General features: G+C 36.2%; 1 protein-coding gene across 2 annotated transcripts; it reads right to left on the reverse strand.

The window, feature by feature from the left end:
- Window positions 1–1,774: 1,774 nt before the first annotated feature.
- LOC128251151 (uncharacterized) lies at window positions 1,775–19,804 on the reverse strand. Of its 2 annotated transcripts, XM_089344536.1 has the most exons (3): window positions 19,670–19,804; window positions 13,443–14,420; window positions 1,775–2,678 (listed from the first exon to the last, which is right to left on the reverse strand). In XM_089344536.1, the coding sequence occupies exons 2-3, from the start codon at window positions 14,255–14,257 to the stop codon at window positions 1,838–1,840; spliced, it is 1,656 nt and encodes a 551-aa protein (XP_089200662.1). In that variant the 5' UTR covers window positions 14,258–14,420; window positions 19,670–19,804; the 3' UTR covers window positions 1,775–1,837. The 2 variants fall into 2 exon arrangements, with proteins under 2 accessions (XP_089200662.1, XP_052833596.2); XM_052977636.2 differs by lacking the exons at window positions 13,443–14,420; window positions 19,670–19,804 and adding an exon at window positions 5,449–13,182 and having other exon boundaries at window positions 1,775–3,190.
- Window positions 19,805–21,196: the final 1,392 nt, after the last annotated feature.

The raw sequence follows: 21,196 nt of genomic DNA on the forward strand, positions 1-21,196 counted from the left end.
TATTCGAAGTTATTTCATGTTAAAAGTTGTCGTATTTCGGTAATTTCAACCAATCAGTGACGTCATTTGAGGTGAAAATAATTAGTTGTGGTTTGTCAACAACACATTGTAGCGGTGTAATCGGATCTTTTCCCTTGAATAAAATTACTGCCGTTGTTTGTCAACAACAACTATCGGCGGTACTGTTATTTATGACATCGTTCGTGCGTTTGAACTAGTTTTAGCTTTAGGGTTTTAGGGTTGGGGTTACGGTTTTAGAGTTAGGGTTATGACTATTTTTGCCAAATTTGGTGAAAAATTTGTGGCGGTGTATTGAACAGACCTTTTGATTTCAGGCTTTGTTCCCATGCCAAGAATTTCTTTAATAATTATGTTACAGATTCTATGAGAGCAAGATCATCAGCATGAGCTTGCAGTCTTAAATTCCTGTTATGGCCTGGAAGACAATAATGTATGGGGGGGGGGACCACCTACCTGCACACTAAATCTGTTAGTGTACTCATGGCTAACTCTTACCTCACTAACAGCATCCCTACACATGACCCACTAAATTTATATCCTTTATTTCCCATTAATACAGTGGCTTTCTTGTTAACAGCATTCCTTTGAATATCACATTAGACTATCACAAACAGAATGGAAGAGAAATTTCAGAATGTTCCGAGTGAGAAATCTCAGGAAAATTATTTACATTATTTACATTTGACGGATATTTGTCCTCATCTTGTTAGTTGTTAACGTGTTTCAGCTGATATATCCTCCAGCCTACATCAGGTGTCTTGGGGAAATTTTGAACCTAGGTTCTCATTCCTAAGGTATTTTTCAATATTATTATTATTAATATTATTCAGGTCACTGCCTGGAACCGAACTCAGAATCTTGGGGTTAGTAGCCCACGCTCTTAACCACAACGCCATATGCCTGTGGGCTCGGCAAAATTATTCCATCACAAAAAGGTTATTATATGTTTAATGTGAGGCTTTTTAATGTAGAAAGATAAAGTGTATGGAAGATAATTACCATTTGGTGCTATGGAAAGGAAAAAAAAAAAGGGTGAAACAAATCTTTTAATTACAGGTTCAATTCCTGATTAGAAGTAGAAGACAGAATTTTTGTATCCATGACAGGTAACATGGAGAAACCAGCACATGCTTCATTTTAGGTGATAGATGATACTTTTAAAACTGAACCTAATGTATTTCATCAGGTATGGCTGTGTGGTTATGTAGTTCACTTCTGAGCCACATAGTTTGGGGTTCAGTCCTGCTGCATGACACCCTGGGCAAGTGTCTTTTACTATAAACACTGAGGTTGGCAAAATCTTGTAGAAGCCTGAATCATCTATATGTGTCCCATCCATTGCTTAAAAACCAGTGTTGGTTTGTTTACATCCCCATAACCTCCCAGTTCAGCAAATGAACTTTTAGAATAAGCACCAGATTAGAGACCCAGACATGGCTGTATGATTACCAAATTTGATTCACAACCACATACTTTCAGTGTTAGTGCCACCAAATAGCACCTTGAGTAAGTGACTTCTAGAGACCTGAGCCAACCAATGCCCTGTAAGTAATGTCTTTTTACAATAAAGTTCTTCTCATGCTGTATTGCACTGTTAATCCCCTAAACAGAATTTTCTGCTAAATACATTGACAGAAACGAAAAAAAAATCAGAGACACATTGTAACAGTTGGAGGCTCACTTTGTGAAGTCTTCATAGCACAATTCTATATTTGTATTCCTGATATTTCTACCAATAACAAACATAAAACAATTTGATTGACAAACACAAAGATCTTTATTTTAAGGACAATATATCATTTTGAAACTGATACAGTTATTTTTCTGTACGAATACATTTGTGTGTATTAAAGCTGATTCTATAAGAGAAAGATTTACCACAGATATCACAAAGATAAGGCTTTTCTCCTGTATGAATACGGTTGTGTGTAGTTAAGCTATTTTTATGAGAAAATGATTTACCACAAATATCACAATGAAATGGCTTCTCTCCTGTATGAATACGGCTGTGTTTAGTTAAGTCACAATTTTGAGAGAATGATTTCCCACAGATATCACAGTGATATGGTTTATCTTGTGTATGAATATATATGTGTTCAGTCAAGCGCTGACTTTGAGAGAATGATTTCCCACAGATATCACAGTGATATGGCTTCTCACCTGTATGAATATATTTGTGAGTTGTTAAGGTATGTCTCCGAGAGAACGATTTACCACAGATATCACAATGATATGGCTTTTCTCCTGTATGAATACGATTGTGTTTAGTTAAGTCACCATTATGAGAGAAAGATTTACCACAGACTTCACAGTGATATGGCTTTTCTCCTGTATGAATACGTACGTGTTTAGTTAAGTCGCCATTTTTTGAAAATGATTTACCACAGATATCACAGTGATATCGTTTCTCCCCTGTATGAATATATTTGTGTTCAGTTAAGTGCTGCCTTTGAGAGAATAATTTACCACATGTTTCACAATGATATGGTTTATCTCCTGTATGAATACGTATATGTATAGTTAAGTTTTTACGCTGAGAGAAGGATTTACCACAGGTATCACAGTGATATGGTTTCTCACCTGTATGAATATATTCATGAGTAGTCAAGACATGTCTCTGAGAGAATGATTTGCCACAGATGTCACAATGATATGGTCTATCTCCTGTATGAATACGTTCATGTCTAATGAGGTGACTCTTTTTAGAAAATATCTTGTTACAAATATCACACTGGTATGGGGTTTTATCTGTTTTTTTCTTTGTAGCATCAGGAGAATCTATTCTTTTAGATTCCTTTTTAAATTCAACTTTCTCATACAATTCATTTTCCATAATTAAGCTTCTCAAAACACAATACAGAGATGTTTATCTCTTTTTATTTTTATAGTTGATTTCAAACAAATACTTATGTTTACACTGCTATATTTCATCAACAGTGGTCTTTGTTGCTACCTGAAGATTCTGCAAATGCCTCGGTAATTCAAGTTCAGTATGAAGGCAAAAATCATCTTGTAATTATTCCAAATAGTGAAGTTGAGAAATGTTATTAATCACAAAACAATGTTATATATGTTCTGTGTAAAATACCTTCCTTTAATCTTTAAATGATAAATACTGCTAATGTATTTGATGGTAAAGAATTCTTTGATGCCAATGTCATGAGATATTCTGAAATGATAGACAAAACAAGAATTTTGTAAGACACAGAAGATACTTAAAATGTAGCAGAACACTCTCAAGTCATCATGTACTCACCCCACCCCACCTCTTGCCTACCTTCCATCCAACTCATCATTGATCACCCTTCACAGCAAGTTGTTTTACACCTATTACACTATTTTTTTTTTTGTTTTTGAGCTCGGGTCAAACACTATAGTTTAGAGGCCATGGACTGACGATGTGTGACAATGTGAATGTTCCCAGTCCTCTCCCCACCACCCTTTCACGAACGCGCATTTTTTTTTTCATATTCGTTCAGAGCAAGTTGTTTTACATTTATTGCACGATTTTTCTTTTGTTTCTTGGCTCTGGTGAGTTGACTCAGAACATTCACAATGTGAATGTTCCGAGTCCTCTTCCCACCCCTTTCGCGAGCACGCATCTTTTTTTCATATTCATTCAGAGCAAGTTGTTTTACATCTATTGCATTGTTTCTTGGATCTGGTGAGATGACTCGGAACATTCACGATGTGAATGTTCCGAGTCCTCTTCCCACCCCTTTCGCGAGCACGCATCTTTTTTTCATATTTGTTCAGAGCAAGTTGTTTTACATCTATTACACTATTTTCCTTTTGTTTCTAGGCTCTGGTGAGGCGACTCAGAACATTCACGATGTGAATTTTCCGAGTCCTCTCCCCACCCCAATCCCTTTCGCGAGCGCGCATTTTTTATTTTGTATTCGTTCAGAGCAAGTTGTTTTACATCTATTGCACTATTTTTCTTTTGTTTCTTTGCTCTGGTGAGGCGACTCGGAATATTCACGATGTGAATGTTCCGAGTCCTCTCTCCACCCCGTTCGTGAGCACGCATTTTTTTCCCATGTTCGTTCAGAGCAAGTTGTTTTACATTTATTGCACTATTTTCCTTTTGTTTCTAGGCTCTGGTGAGGCGACTCGGAACATTCACGATGTGAATATTCCGAGTCCTCTCCCCACCGACCCCTTTCGCGAGCACACATTTTTTTTTGTATTTGTTCAAAGCAAGTTGTTTTACATTTATTTCACTATTTTTCTTTTGTTTCTTGGCTCTGGTGAGGCGACTCGGAACATTCACGATGTGAATTTTCCGAGTCCTCTCCCCACCCCAATCCCTTTCGCGAGCGCGCATTTTTTTTTTTGTATTCGTTCAGAGCAAGTTGTTTTACATCTATTGCACTATTTTTCTTTTGTTTCTTTGCTCTGGTGAGGCGACTCGGAATATTCACGATGTGAATGTTCCGAGTCCTCTCTCCACCCCGTTCGTGAGCACGCATTTTTTTCCCATGTTCGTTCAGAGCAAGTTGTTTTACATTTATTGCACTATTTTCCTTTTGTTTCTAGGCTCTGGTGAGGCGACTCGGAACATTCACGATGTGAATATTCCGAGTCCTCTCCCCACCGACCCCTTTCGCGAGCACACATTTTTTTTTGTATTTGTTCAAAGCAAGTTGTTTTACATTTATTTCACTATTTTTCTTTTGTTTCTTGGCTCTGGTGAGGCGACTCGGAACATTCACGATGTGAATATTCCGAGTCCTCTTCCCACCCACCCCTTTCGCGAGCACACATTTTTTTTTGTATTTGTTCAAAGCAAGTTGTTTTACATTTATTTCACTATTTTTCTTTTGTTTCTTGGCTCTGGGGAGGCGACTCGGAACATTCACGATGTGAATGTTCCGAGTCCTCTTCCCACCCACCCCTTTCGCGAGCGCGCATTTTTTTTCCGTGTTCGTTCAGAGCAAGTTGGTTTACATTTATTGCACTATTTTGCTTTTGTTTCTTAGCTCTGGTGAGGTGACTCGGAACATTCACGATGTGAATGTTCTAAGCCCTCCCCCACCCCACCCCACCCACCCCCGTTCGCGTGCGCGCATTTTTTCTTCATATTTGTTCCCAGCAAGTTGTTTTACACCAATTAGACTAATTTTTTAAAAATTTTTGTCACCGGGTCAAACACTTTAGTTTGCTTTTTAAATTTCGAAAATTTTTTTGTTTTTGCATAGTTCAATGAATTCCCGTGTGTAGAACACTAATTCACAAACATTTTCTGAAAATTCCCCCCCCCCCAAAAAAAAATAAAGTTACGAGGGTTTATAATATGCCGTGCGTAAAACAGTCTGTTGTAAGACTTCCCACCGGATAATCTTTTGAAGTTACTATAGGAGGGTTGTACTAACAGAAAACGATCTTAAAATAAATAAAAATGTAAGAAATTATTTCTCTACTTACAATTTGATTAAACTTTTAATCTTCAAATAGTTCCCTCAATCGTATTTTTCATACAATAGTTGAAATGTACTCAGAGAAGTCGTTCATTTCAGACGAGAGAAGAGAACAAAGATTAAATTTCTGCCAGTATTATCCGAGGAAAGAGGTTCTTAATGGGGAATGTATAAAAACGTTAGGGCTTATTTGAAATACTGAAACGAATTAATTTTTGTTATAGGAAGGAAAAACGTTTTCATTAATGTCTTGACAGTGAAAATGACACTAGAGATTTTGTCCAGCATGCTAACGATTCCAAACACCTCGCTTGCCTCATCTGTTGGATGGATAATGCTAAAACGAAAACCCCTGCAGGGAAATACAAAAATAGAATTGTGTAAATAGATTAAGCGGAACGAATGGATATATACTAAAAAGGTCGATAATTAAATAATCTGTTTTATAACCCGTTAGTATTTTATTTTTATTGATTAAAAAATTTAACGTGTTTAATAAGAACACTTTTGTATTAACTTTTATGGAATAGTGGCTGATGAACCACCAGAAATAAAAGAGGAAGTGATGTGAGGTAAAGAAACGGCAGGTTTGGTTGTCCTTCAACCCTTACCTTTCTATTGAATAAATGAAAAAATATATCAACGGAGACAATTGAGTGGTAGCAGCAACAGTAGTAGTAAATGCAGACAATGCAAATAACACAGCAGACAATTTTTTCTTTCTTTATTAAATTTTTGATATCGTTTATTTTCATTTTAATAGACGAAATATATTCAAAACCATATTAAAATGCAAATCCAAAACCGAATAAAACAAACATGAGCGAAGAAAGGGAAAGAGGAAGAAAAAGACATCAAATCAACACTAAATGCTTGAATTGGTCGCACACGACAGAGCCGAGCGCACTTTGTTCGCTGAAAGTATATACAAAGCCATCGGCTTTATACAGTCTCAAAATTCCAGCTACTTCTAGCTGCTGAGACATAACATGTCTGAACACCGGTGTACCAGAATGTCGTGCGTCAATATACCTCTGACTACGTTGATTCTGAGGGGGGGGGGGGGGAAACAATTGGGGTTATTTTTGAAAACTGTTCCCCCACTCAGGGGTGTTTCGGAACAAGTCGTCTATATTTGTTTCATTTTCTCCGTTTTGTGCGTTTGTGCATCCGTAGATTTCTACTGCAGCCACAAACTGGCAATGAAGGCCTCACCAGAAAACTCATTATGCTAAAAATAACAGCTAAAGATCTGGTACACAGAAATATGTTATTAAGACAACTTATCTGTTGCATACGATCTTTTTTCACTTTAAGTAAATACCCATGTAGAACCAGAAAACCTCCCGAAGAAGGTAGTTATCATTGACTGCTTACTTGATGCTTGGGAAGGGTGATCAATGATAAATATGAATTGGATAGAAGGTAGGCAAGAGGTGGGGTGAGTACATGATGACTTGAGAGTGTTCCACTACATTTTAAGTATCTTCTGTGTCTTACAAAGTTCTTGTTTTGTCTATTATTTCAGAATATCTCATGACATTGGTATCAAAGAATTCTTTACCATCAAATACAATAGCAGTATTTATCATATGTTAAAGATTAAAGGAAGATATACACAGAACATATATAACATTGTTTTGTGATTAATAACATTTCTCAACTTCACTGTTTGAAATGATTACAAGGGAGTCTATATAATCTTCAGATGGCAGCAAAGAACACAGTTGCCAAAAATTAAGGGTAAAAATATAAATATTTGTTAAGAATTAAGTATATACCTAAAAAGAGATAAACATCTGCATATTTTGGTGAGGAAAGCAAGATTATGGAAAATGAATTGATTATTAGGATAAAGTAGAATTTAAAAGAAAATTTTAAAGAATTGATTCTCATGATGGTAGGAAGAAAGGAACAGGTAAAACATCATACCAGTTTGATAGCTGTAAAAAGGTATTTGCTGAAAAAGGTACACTAAACACGAAAATATTCATACAGGAAAGAAACCATACCAATGTGAAGTCTATGGTAAATCATTCTCTCAAAGAAATCACTTACAAAATGCACATGTATTCATACAGGAGAAAATCTTGTATATGTGATATATGTGGTAAATCATTCTTTCATACACATGCTTTAAATGTTCAAAAATATATTGCTACAGGAGAGAAGTCATCTCATTGTGATATCTGTGGTAAATCATTCTCTCAAAATAGTGACCAAACTAAACACAATAGTATTCATACAAGAAAAAAGCCATACTATTGTGATATTTATGGTAAATATTTTTCTATCGAAGTAGTTTAAGTGGGCACAAATATATTCATACAGGAAAGTAACTGTATCAATTCAAAACTTTAGGTTGTTAATAAAGTGTTTCATGTTTGTCAATCAAATTGTTTCATTTTGCATATTGGTAGAAATATCAGGAATACAGATGTAGAATTGTGTGTTATGAAAGCTACACAAAGTGAACCTCCAACTGTTACAAACAATATCTTTCTACTTTATTTCATTTACGCCAGTGAATTTAGCATAAAATTCTGTTGAGTGGATTAGCAATGAGAAAAATGATGCCACTTACAAGGTATTATTGGATCAGGTCTATGGAAGAAGTTGCCTACCTAAGGTGCCATAGTTTCGCTAACACCTGAAAACACGTGATTGTTAATCACTCAGCCATATCTCGGTCTATGATCTAGTACTTATTCTATCAGTTTTTTTTTTGCTGAACATTGAGATTATGAGGATGTAAACAAACCAATATTGATTATTAAGTAGTGGGAAGGATACGTATATATATAGATGAGACAGGCCTCTACAAGTTTCCATCTATGAAATCTAGTCAAGGAATTAGTTGTCCCCAGAGCTTATGGTAGAAGATACTTTCCCAAAGTGCCATGCAGTTAGACTGAACCCCAAATTATGTGGCTCAGAAGTGAACTACATAACCACACAGCCATACCTGATAAAATGCATTAGGTTCAGTTTTAAAAGTATCATCCATCATCTAAAATTAAGCATGTGCTAGTTTCACCATGTTGTCATGGATACAAAAACTCTGTCATCTACTTCTAATCAGGAATTGAACCTGCAATTAAAAGATCTGTTTTTCTCTTTTTTTCCACTCTTCTAAACTTCTCTTCATTCAAAACCCATGTCTCACTATTATACAGCATTGCAGTTCTAACATAAGCATCATAACATTTGTCCTCCACTCAAAGGGAAAAGCTTTTTCTTGGCACCAGTGGTAGTAGCTACCTGAACTTTCTCCATCCCAGGCTTACTCTGGCTATGATACCTTCACAGTAACCACCACCCTTGCTGGTGACATCTAGGTAACAGAAGATATCAACTACTTCTAGTGAACCATCCAGATATTTAAGAGAAATGATTTCTGGTTTATTCAAATGCATCTATCACATATGAAGCTCACATTCTTGGATAGTCTGCCTGTAATTTCACTACATCTCTTGCATGAACATAGCTTACATTGTGTATAGTATATGGAGTTTGTACCTAACCTTTTTCTGCATATTGAATTAGGCCATTTCTCTGAAGATGCCAAGGACCTTTTTTCTTTTTTACTGACTGGAATCTTAATCTTTTCTAAGTTTATCTTAAGGCCTCATACTTCAGGTTTATTTTTCATACCTGGTTTACTTTTCATTTCCTCTCTAATTCCCCTGTAGATTCAGTTACAAGAAGTAGCTCATGAGCATATAGGAAATCTCATCAACATGATCTCAACTGTGACAGCCTTTAGGACTATGATAAATAGGAGAGGACTGAATCTTGATGAACTCCTACCTTCACATTAAATTCATTCCTGAAATTGTTGTTGACTCCTTTTACAAACTGCATCTATGCACAAAGCTTGTACAGCCCTGACAAACAATCTGTCTACCCCTAGTTTCTTCAGTGACCACCAAATTACTGAGTGAGGTAACCTGTCAAATGCTTTCTCCAAATCCACAAAAGTCAACAGTAGTAGTTTATTCATAACCAAGTCTTTCCTGTGCAGTTGCCTTAATAGGAAGATTGCATCTCTGGTACCCTTTCCAAACTGCATCTCATCTGGGTTTACTCTATTATGGATCAATTGGGCTGTGGGTTTTACTTTCACACTTTAGTATTCCTGGGTTTTATACAAAAGGATTTACAATTCTGAAAGAAGTTTCTGTTCAAAATTTTTCAATTTATATTTTTTTGCATCTCTCTTTATTCCAAGCCCTTTCCTTCTTCATGAGGTAGTGATGCTAATTCTGAACATCTTCCAATGAGAGGTATGGTCTTATTATAGCAGGTTACTGGAACATAAAGTCAGCATGTTGGTAATGTGATTAGGGCAGTATATTATTTTTACAGTTCATTAGGTTCTGGGTTCAAATCCCATAGAGACTGTCATTTGTTGTTTGTCTATTTTGTGTCAAAAAATAAAGAACTAGTCAAATATTGGAGTTGATTATTTTTCTTTCTGTTAGGTTCAAAGGGTTTAAGAAAAGAGAGTTTGAAAAGTAGCCCCTACTACTCCCTACATTGCCACAATGTAGATTCAATAACAAAGAACAAAATGAAATATAAATTTCCAATTTGGTGTTTTCTTTTACTTCTGTCCCAGGGAAATACATGGGAATAACTATAGATCTATGCCTCGTTTGCCACTGGGTGCTTATTCTATCAGCTGGCCCAGGGTCATAATAGAAGACTCTTCTACAAGCTAACACAAGTCTACTAATACTATTACTGATTATTTTGATTAAGTCTGGAAGGTGATTATCTTTAAACCAAATAAAGCCACTAATCTATCATCATCCCAAGCTATAACAATAAATAAGGGTTCGTCCCCATTGTACTTTGGGGTGAGGACCTCCAACAATCAGCTGCTGTAGGCATTTTATTATCATACACAGCATTTCAAGTTGTTGTAAATCTTTTGGATGACAATAACCAACTTGGGTGGCACTCAGTGTTAACCCTTTAGCATTCAGATTACTCTGCCAAATCTAATACGAATTATTCACATTGTTTTCAATTAGTCATGCATCATTTTGTACTTTTGAGATTTAGATGACGTGATTGTTAATTTCTAATGACATTCATTGTAGGTTAGGTGGGAGAGGCGGGATCTGGCCAGTTTGAACATAAAACAGAATATTTAGGCCGGATCTGGCCAGTTTAAATACTGAGGGGTTAAGTTAGACTCTTACTGAGTGTGAGTGAGTGGATTTCTAGCAAAGTCAATGAAACAGATTGTGAGTAACACTTCGTACTCCTGGCACTTCATTAAAATGTACCGAGATGCAAGGACACATCATGCACGTGCTTCAGGAAGGTTTCAAAGTATAATTTTCACAGTATTCACAGCAGTCATTCCTCTAGAACAAACCAATAAAATAAGTACCAGTCTGGTTTTGAGAAGCCTTATTTCTGAAGATAGGTACTTAAGCAGTGCGTTACATATCCCAGTGCCCCAATAAATACAGGTATAAAGCTGAAATTGTAATCTGGGTAGAGTAAGTGTATATTTGTCAATAGTTCAGCATAATTATGCCCTTTTAAAAGAACTTGATGAGTAGAATCTTTTGGTGAAAACCTCTTTACACGATATTAGATAGAAAAACAAGTTATGTTGCTTTAATTGATGAAGGAGTGGCTGTGTGGTAAATAGCTTGCTTACCAACCACATGGTTCTGAGTTCAGTCCCACTGAGTTCAGTCTTCTACTATAGCCTCGGGCCGACCAAAGCCTTGTGAGTAGATTTGGTAGACGGAAAGTGAAAGAAGCCCATCGTATATATATGTTTGTGTGTCTGTTTGTCCCTCCACAACATCGCTTGACAACTGATGCTGGTGTGTTTACATCCCCGTAACTTAGCGGCTTGGCTAGAGTGACCAATAGAATAAGTACTAGGCTTACAAAGAATAAGTCCTGCTGTCAATTTGCTCGACTAAAGGCGGTGCTCCAGCATGGCCATAGTCAAATGACTGAAACAAGTAAAAGAAAGAAAGGGAAAAAGAATAAGAAGTAAAAAGTGATCATTTGTTATTTCACACCTATGTTCAGGGAGTGACTACTGCGGCAACTGACTACAACTGCTACGAAACGCTCGAGATTTGAATGGGTTGACGGACTCTGCATAATTGGACATTCCCCAGACTTTTTTTTCTTATGAAGATGGGCCCTTATGTCTGAAATATAAGGGTCTTATTGAACTTACTGCATTATTAGAAGCTTTCCTTTGTCTCTCTTTTGACATGCTCTAATATCACAATGTTCAAGCAAACTACAATGCTTTAAAAAATATTTTTTCATTCTTTTAGCATTCTTATTAACTACTTTTTTCTTTATATATTGTTAGAAATGAAAAATTCTATTCAGATAATTTCTCATTTGTACGGTGCAAATTTCAACACCACTCTCCGGTTTTGCAGGCGAAGCTGAAAAAATAATTCTTTGTTTTCTCGTGATTGTTTAAAGCGTAGGCGATATGATTTTGGTGCGCTTTTTTTCTATGTGGGCGAACTATAAATAATACTATTGAACACATGATGAGTTTAGACTTGCACTGGGAGCTGAGTGACATTGATGTGTGAAGTGGTTGGTTCAGAGTTTGCTGCAAATCAATGTGAGTGATTTATGTGAATAGTTGATCTGAGGTAGATGCAATGCAGCCGAGGTCCAGCAGTTTGTGTTGAACAGTTGACACAGTAATTGGTGTCCGAAGTGAGATATGTGTGGTGATGGTGAATGTAAGTGGTTAATGTGAACAATGGCATCTTTGTGAGTCGGTTAATGTTAAGTGGTGATTTTTTAAGGTGGAAGGTTTTGAAATTGCTGCAAAAATAGGCAGCATGAACTTGGCATCATAAAGAATGTGGAGTGATTACTGGACTAAGGTAAATTTGGAAGTAACAAGAGTCCAGTCGACAAAGAAAAAAAAGATAAAAATATAATGAATCATGAGACTGGTGAATAAGAAAGAAGAGTTCACCAGAAGTTTACACATTTCAAAGAACTCTGTTTATTCCATAAATGTTTATTCCATAAATGTTTATTCGCTTTTTAATTAAAGTTCTTTTACTTTGTTTATACGCAACGGTTTTGTTTGTTCTTATCAACTCTTCTGACTTCTGTAACTTCTTCCACTCCAAGCAAGTTTGCTTGCTGAGCACACCTATCGTCTCCTAGGCTATGGATGCAGACTGTTGGTGGTATCAGGAGGCTGTGTGGGACATAACAACTGGTGTCAAAAGTGGGATATATTTAATACTGTACTCAGCTAATTATTCACTATGGATCCAGAAGGAGTGCACACAAGGAAGGAAGCAGCAAAGGAAGAGGTTTCTCTGACTACAATCATGAAAGCATTACAAAGTCAAAATGATAAACTGACCGAGTTGAAGGAAGAGCAGAAGGCACAACAGATACGTCTTTAGGGACAGCTGGACACACTTGTGAAAAGAATGGTGGAGGAACAACAACAGTTCCATGGAAAAGTACATGAAGACTTAGAGCAGTACAGACATGAGGTGACTGATGATATTACAAGATGCAACTTTATTGTAACAATTGCAGTATGAAAGATGTTTATAAGTCATTTAAGAACACACAAAAAAACCATTAGATCCACTCCAACATTTAAATTTAATTTGCATCAAAATACTACATCGCTTTGAAACTGCAACCAGACACAAGGATATTAAAAAGAAGTTTACGAAAGAAACCAACACAAACTACACTTTTCTTTTCTCTCCTGTATGAATACGTTTATGTGTAGAAAGACTACTCGTGCTAGAGAATGATTTACCACAGGTATCACAATGATATGGCTTCTCTACTGTATGAGTCCGTATGTGTTTAGAAAGACTACTCATGCTAGAGAATGATTTACCACAGATATCACAGTGATATGGTCTCTCTCCTGTATGAGTCGGCATATGTGTAGAAAGACTACTCCTGTCATAGAATGATTTACCACAAACATTACAATTATGTGACTTCTCTCCTGTATGAATACGCTTGTGTTTAGGTAAAGCACTGCTATCAGAGAATGATTTACCACAGATATCACAATGATATGGCCTCTCTCCAGTATGAATACGTTTGTGTTTAGTTACGTCACTACCAACAGAGAATGATTTACCACAGATATCACAATGATATGGTCTCTCTCCTGTATGAGTCCGTTTGTGTGTAGAAAGATTACTCTTGTCAGAGAATGATTTACCACAAACATTACAATGATGTGGCTTCTCTCCTGTATGAATACGTACGTGTTTAGGTAAAGCACTGCTATCAGAGAATGATTTACCACAGACATCACAATGATATGGTCTCTCTCCTGTATGAGTCCGTTTGTGCGTAGAAAAACTACTACTGTCAGAAAATGATTTACCACAAACATTACAATGATGTGGCTTCTCCCCAGTATGAGTACGTTTGTGTTTACGTAAATCACTACTATCAGAGAATGTTTTACCACAGATATTACAATGATATGGCTTCTCTCCAGTATGAGTACGTTTGTGTTTAGGTAAAGCTCTATTATCAGAGAATGATTTACCACAGATATCACAATGATATGGCTTCTCTCCTGTATGAATACGTTTGTGTGTAGTTAAGTCACTATTCTGAGAGAACAATTTGCCACAGACATCACAGTGCTTTTCTTTTGTATGAATATGTTTGTGTTCAATTAGGTTACTTTTTTGAGAGAAGGACTTTTTACAGACATCACACTTATATGAAAACTTTATCTCTTTAATCGTATCTTCACAGGGCATCAATTCTTCAAGCTTCTCACTCTTTTCCATTATTTTTCTCCTCAAATCACAATGTATATATATATTGTTCTTGTTTTCCTTCTTATAGTTCACTCTTTACAAAGAATTTGTTTTGTACATCATTTTCTGTCAGTCTTAAAATATGATAAATATTGAGGATGTATCTTCAGTTATCCCAATGTCATAACATATTCTGAAATAATAAAGAAACATCAGTGTAAAATATGGACGCTACTTAAAAAAATACAGATTCAAAAGTGGAAAATTTACATTTGTACAGAAATAAATATTTACCTGAACAACTAAACTTATAATTTGACATTATTGTTTAGCCCTAAGGTATCTCTCACTGAGCAGATATATGATTAAAAACATTCCATCCAGTCTTTTTCTCCAGCATTGTATATCTGGGACTACATCATCCAATAGTCTTCAATATACATAAATGAAAGGTGAAATTTAAGGGAAATGTGCTGTTATTTCCAGTAGGTCATGTGACCACATAGAAAGCTATAAAGAAAGCTATGTCTTTGATTTGGGGTTCAGTCCCACAGTGCAACCAAAGTCGTCTGAGTGGATTTGGTAGGCGGAAACTGAGAGAAGACTGTCATGTGTGTGTGTTCTTGTTCTGACATACCAGGATAGATATACACAAGCATCAACACGTCGTTTGATTTCAATCTTCCATAGAAACAGGTCTGAACATTGGGAAATATTGTTTTCTACTCTAGGCACACGGCCCAAAATTTTGGGTTGATTAGATTGACCCCAGTATGCAATTGGTACTTAATTTATTGACCCCGAAAGGGTGAAAGACAAAGTTGACCTTAGTGGAATTTGAACTCAGACCAAATACCACTAAGCATTTTGCCCAGTGTGCTAACGTTTCTGCCAGCTCGCCACCTTAACATTGGGAAATATTACCTTCCTTGAAAGCTAGTGAGGGTTGGTGACAGGAATGGCGTTTGTCCATAACAATTCTATCTCTATGAATTCTGTCTGACCCAGGCAAGTATGGAAAAGTACCATTTAAATTGACAATGATGATGGCTTAATTATATTCAGTTTATGGAGTGGCTTTTCTTGTCACTGAGTTCTTTTGACAAATATCATCATTTAACTGTCCAACTTTCAATGCTTGCATTGGTCAGGCCCTCACCTATTCTATCATCATCATCATTTAAAGTCCACTTTCTTTACTGGAATGGGTTGAATGGTTTGACTGAAAACTGGTAAGCCAAGGAGCTGCATTGGGTTCTGATCTGGTTTGGCAAGGATTCTATGGTTGGATGCCCTTCCTAATGCCAACTACTCTGAATGTAGTGGGTGTTTTTTATGTGCCATTGACTTGACCCTGGCATTGGTCATGACTAGTCTCACTTGACAGGTTTACACAAGCACAGTATATCGCCAAAGGTCTTGGTCACCTGTCACTGCCACCATCAGGCCCAACACTAGAGTAGTGCTTTTTATGTGCCACTGGCACTGGCATCAGCCACGGCTACAATTTCACTCGGTTCAACAGGTCTTCACAAGCACAGCATATCACCGAACGATTCAAGGGTGTTTTTAAAGGGCCAGTTACATGATACTGGCATCAGCCACAACTATGATCACACTTGGCTCGATTGGTCTTCTGAAGCTTGCCATATCTTCTAAAGTCTCAGTCACTTGTCATTGCTTTTATGAGGCTCAAAATTCAAAGATCATGCTTCACCACCTTGTCCCATATCTCCCTAGGTCTACCTCTTCCACATGTTCCCTTCACCGTGAGAGTGGGACACTTCTTCACATAGCTCTCCTCATTCATATGTATCACATGACCGTACCAGCGCAGTCGTCTCACTTGCACACCACATCTGATTCTTTTTATGTTCAACTTTACTCTCAGGATGCTTACACTCTGTCATGCATGCACACTGACATTACACATCCAGCGGAGCATACTAGCTTCATTTGTTACAAACCTACGCATGTTCTCAGCAGTCAGAGTCCATGTTTCACTGCAATGTAGCATGGCTGTTCATACACAGGCTTCATAGAGTCTGCCTTTCAACTCTGAGTGAGAGGCTCTTCTTTGCCAGCAGAGGTTGGAGCTCTCTGAACTTTGCCCAGCCTGTTCTTATTCTAACAGCTACGCTCTCAGAGCATCCACCCCAACTACTGACTTGGTCACCTAGGTAACAGAAGCTATCAACTACTATTTTTTCCCTCCTGTCATGTGGCAGAATCTATTACATGCCAGGAGGAAAACTACAAAATTAAAATTCTCAAATACCAGGACATGTTTACACAAAAGACAGGGAAAGAATGACACTGTTTGAATAATAATGCACTCATTTACAATTGTAACATGATATAAATGAGAGGAGACACAAATGCAAATACACACACTCATGTATATAATGGGCTATTTTAAGCTTCCATTTACCAAATCCACTCACAAGATCTTCATCAGAAATGGAAAACACTTGCCCAAGTTGCCATACAGTGGGACGGAACCAAAAACCATGTTTGGGAAGCAAACTTCTTAGCCACTCAGCCATGTATATTTTAGTAACATTTAATTTTCCATCTATTTTTGTGAAATCAATCATTTAATATTCCTCTGAACATGTTTGGGCATGTGTATATGAATTAGAATTCAATTCAAAGCAAATATGATGACAATCATATTTATATTCAATTGAATTGTAATTTATATACACATAAACCAATCATGGAAGGTGGAATTTTGGAATGAAAGTCCCATACCTCAAGGGAAAGAAGAGAAAATGATAGCCTTTTCATTTTTTTTATCATGTTTATGTGTAATAATTTTGATCTAGCAGGATCTGAAGAAATTCTACAGTGTACATCAGCATATTTGAAAACACTGTTAGTAAAGCATTCCAAAATATTCTTTTGAAATCCTGTCAGTTAATCAAAATTCTACTATTCAATATAACTGAAATGCACTTAGAAGATATTGCTTATTCGTCTTCTCCTAATATGTTTGAGAAGTATGTTGTGTTTTATAGTTTAAGAATATAAAAGTTGAATTAAAAATGTAAATCTTATTTATAACTACACTTTTCACTGTCCAACCTTGACCAAGGCTCAGCCTGAGTTATTTACCAATTGAGATTATTTTCATTTCTCTTCAGTTATCTATTTATCTCTATATCAATATATCTCTCTACTTGCATATCTATTGATATATCTGTACACTCACCTACATATGTATTTTTCTGCTTTTATAATACCAATAAGGCTTTAAAGAAAAAAGAAGAAAATCCCAAAATATAAGACTGTCTCTGCCTCAGTATGGCCATAGCCTTTTTTCTAGAACATGTAAAGGATAAAAGTGTATGATCCACAGATATTTGCTGAGGTTATTTCCTATTAATTTAACTATCAATTTAAGGACCTTTTAACTTATAGATTGTCATGACATTGTTTTATTATGTTAAACATTTCAACTGTGCCTTTGAACACAAGAATGCATAATATAGAACTTCTACCTTTCTCTCACTCTCTCTAATAATATAGATATTCTATCTCCCCCTTACTCTCTCTTAATATAGAACTTCTACCTTTCTCTCACTCTCTCTAATAATATAGATATTCTATCTCCCCCTTACTCTCTCTCTTAATATAGAACTTCTACCATCTTCATACTCTAATAGTATAGACATTCTATCTTCCCCTCACTCTCTCTAGTAATACAGACCTTCTACCCCGCTCACTCTCTCTTATAATATAGAACTTTTCCCTCTCACTGTCAATCAGGTTTTGTTTTATTTCTTTCACTGATTTCACAATTTCTCTTAGTCTTTATCTCCACTTCTCCCCTCTCTCTATGAATATATTTCTACTTTTGAGTTATTGCCTTACTTGACATAAGTGTAACAAAGACAAAATTGACAGTAACAAGAATATTATAGATAATGTCTCGTTAAGATTTTTTTTTTTTTTGTTAATATTCTTGTGTTTCACATAATTGAAATTACAACTTTGAAAAATTATTTCCCAAAACTGCAATTATGTTCTTTTGCGTTTTAAACATTTTTACTCCCCTCACCCTCTTCCAGGCACTTTTCCTCTCCCGTGATGTAGGGACCTTCCAATCTTCAATGTTACACGTGACTAATGCAATAAACATACCATGAGTTGTAAACATCAAAATTTATCCTTCTGGGGGAAATCAAAGAGAAGGGTAATATTAACAGTGCTGGAGTAATTTGAAATTAGGCTCTGGATTACCCTAGGGACAGTTTATAATCAATTTCAGATTACCGGGAAGTAATGATGCTAATATCTCTCAACATTTTCATATACTTTTAATTCCAGAAAGGAAATGGTAGAATAATCTTCAAAAGTAATTTAATTTTTCAACATAATTGTAATCTACATCATTAAACCTTATGAGGAAACAAAGCCGGCATACCAAATTTGATTCCTCAGAACTTCCAGAAAAATGGACCTTTTTAATTTCACTAAATTATCTACAAATTTCCGTCAATAGTGTAGATTCTGACTATATCTACAAAAATGCCTTTCAGAGTGCGTAAATAACGATTATATTGGAATCTGAATTAAAGAGAAACTATGAGCAAGTATACATGTATACTGACACACCAATATTGTTGTAGATATGATGTATATCAGTGCAGGTACGAGCCAAGCGATGCCTTTTTTTGTTTCTTTTTCGCTTCAAATTCCGATGTAGTCGTAATGTACACACTCTGAAATATATTTGTAGAAAACTTCATTAAAAAATAAACGTTGGGAGGAAACTAAGCAGACATGTGTGAATTTTCCGAAATTCTTCTCCCTAAGGAAAATATGTTTTCACAACAAATTCTGATATAATCGGAATCTACACCACATGACACATATTTGTAGAAAATTACATTTGCAGACAACGATTTTTCTGAAAGTTATGAGGAAATACCTGTAAACGGAATGCCTCAAAATCGAAGCCTGTAAATTATCGGATATCTCCGCGCAAATGTATTCTTTTCACGACTCATTCCTACAAATTCATTATCTACATAATCTGAAACGTATTCTAGGAAAATTACACCCAAAGATATCCAATTTTTAGAAAGTTATGAGGGATCAATTTGCTATCGGAGTGTGCACACAGAAAGTTATACCAATAAAGAAAGTCAACAAATTATTATAATAATAATGATAAAAATAAAATATTGGTTTCTGAACATTTCGACCGTTGGAGTCTATTTTAAAATATTTCTCAATCTAAAACAAACAACAAACTGACGGGAAAACGACTAGTATAGCAGGCAGCTTCCATAGCTAGAAACAGCTACCAAATCTCGCATTAATCATAGACATCTCTCATGCATAAATGATGAGGGAGACGCAAAGAATCGACACATCACAAACTGTAAGTCGACAGAATTACAAGACTAAATATTTTCATTGTTTAATACTTACGGAAATATTTCGTGTAGTTTAAATGTGTTGGTGTGTTGAAAAACGAACCAAAAGTGTTTGCAGAAGTCAAGAGAAATTCACGCACCGAATAAACTTCTCTTCCAGTAGAGGTGAATACGGAAGTACAATTAATGCGCATGCGTGTCTATATTATAATTGTACGGGCGGTAACTCTTGTAAAAAAAATGCCTTTAATTTTCTGTGTAAAGCCATTGTTGCATAACTACAGATTTCTGTCCCTCTCCCCCGACTTTGGATAATCGTAACTTTCAGAAAAATGGATATTTGTTAATGAAATTTTCTACGAACATGTGTTATATCATATAAATTCTGATTATACAAAATTTTGGGTAAATCTATAGTTTCACACTAGATTCGATTTCGGTTGTAAACCCGCGGTTTTTTGGGTGCAATCGTCTTAGTTGACCTCGTAAGCTGTCGGAAATGCATTTTTACCGTGGAAAACGGAGGAGGTGGCGGTAGGGCGGAACCACGGAAATTCCCATTTCCGACCCCGTCTCCTGCGCGTTTTTTTTTTACGTTGCAATCGTCTTAATTGACCTCATAATGTGTGGGAAATGCATTTTGACTGTGGAAAACGAGGGGGGCGGGGCAGAACCTAGGGTGGTCCTGTATATCTTGTCTCCGGATTTGTGCTGGAATCAATCCTTTACAGGCGATCTGGGAGGGGTGTATATAATTTTGCTGCTTCAATAAAAAATTGGTGCATTTTTTGTTGTTGTTGTTTTCTGTAGCAGAGATAAATAAACACCTGGCCAGGTACTAGTGTATAGTTTGAACGAATACCTGGCCTTGTCACCCACTCTTTTAAATCTCGCCAAAAACGTTCGATGTTTCGTGTGCGTAAGTGTGGAGCCAACAAAATTTTCTTTGTGGTTTATCATGTAATGTTGATAACCCAATATTTGTATATCTTTGTAAGCGGCCCAAGATTCACTTTAGATAACTGAGCCAGGTTTGATGTATTTCTGAATTAGTGGAAGCAATGTTGCTTTGTCACGCTTCTGAACAGTCAGAGGAACAACGAAATGACGTTTGCTAATCCGCTCAATTCCAGCGAACAACCAAACATAAACATTTTAATTAGAATATACAATCCGTAAGTGGAATTAACTGTTTATATTTATGAGGTCCATTAAGACGATTGCAACGGAGAAAAAAACAAAACGCAGGAGACGGGGCTTTTCCGAGGTTCCGTCCCACAAAGATCATGCAATATGTCAACGAGCCTAGACAAGGTGATGCAGTGGACTGCAAGGAAAAGACTAACGTTTGTATGGACAGCAGGGCCACTGTTTATAATCAGTAAAAACACAGACGAACAAATACACGAAGATATATATATATATATATATATATATATATATATATATATATGCAATTAACTCATTTATGTTTGTTGACCAAATCCATTGATAAAGCTACAGACGGGACTCTCAAATAAACATCAACTACATTGAAAAGAAAGCAATATAAAAATTGAAATATAGACAAACAACGGCAGAG

This window comes from Octopus bimaculoides, chromosome 28 (assembly GCF_046866305.1).
Source record: "Octopus bimaculoides isolate indiv1 chromosome 28, ASM4686630v1, whole genome shotgun sequence".
NCBI classification, from domain to species: domain Eukaryota; kingdom Metazoa; phylum Mollusca; class Cephalopoda; order Octopoda; family Octopodidae; genus Octopus; species Octopus bimaculoides.

What these genes read in the sequence shown, in the direction of transcription:
- LOC128251151 (XM_089344536.1), bottom strand. Translation starts at nt 14,257, where the DNA reads ATGGAAAAGAGTGAGAAGCTTGAAGAATTGATGCCCTGTGAAGATACG. An exon ending in CGTATTCATACAGGAGAGAA is followed by an intron (nt 2,679 to 13,442) that starts GTCACATAATTG and finishes TACAGGAGATAG; the next exon opens with ACCATATCATTGTGACATCT.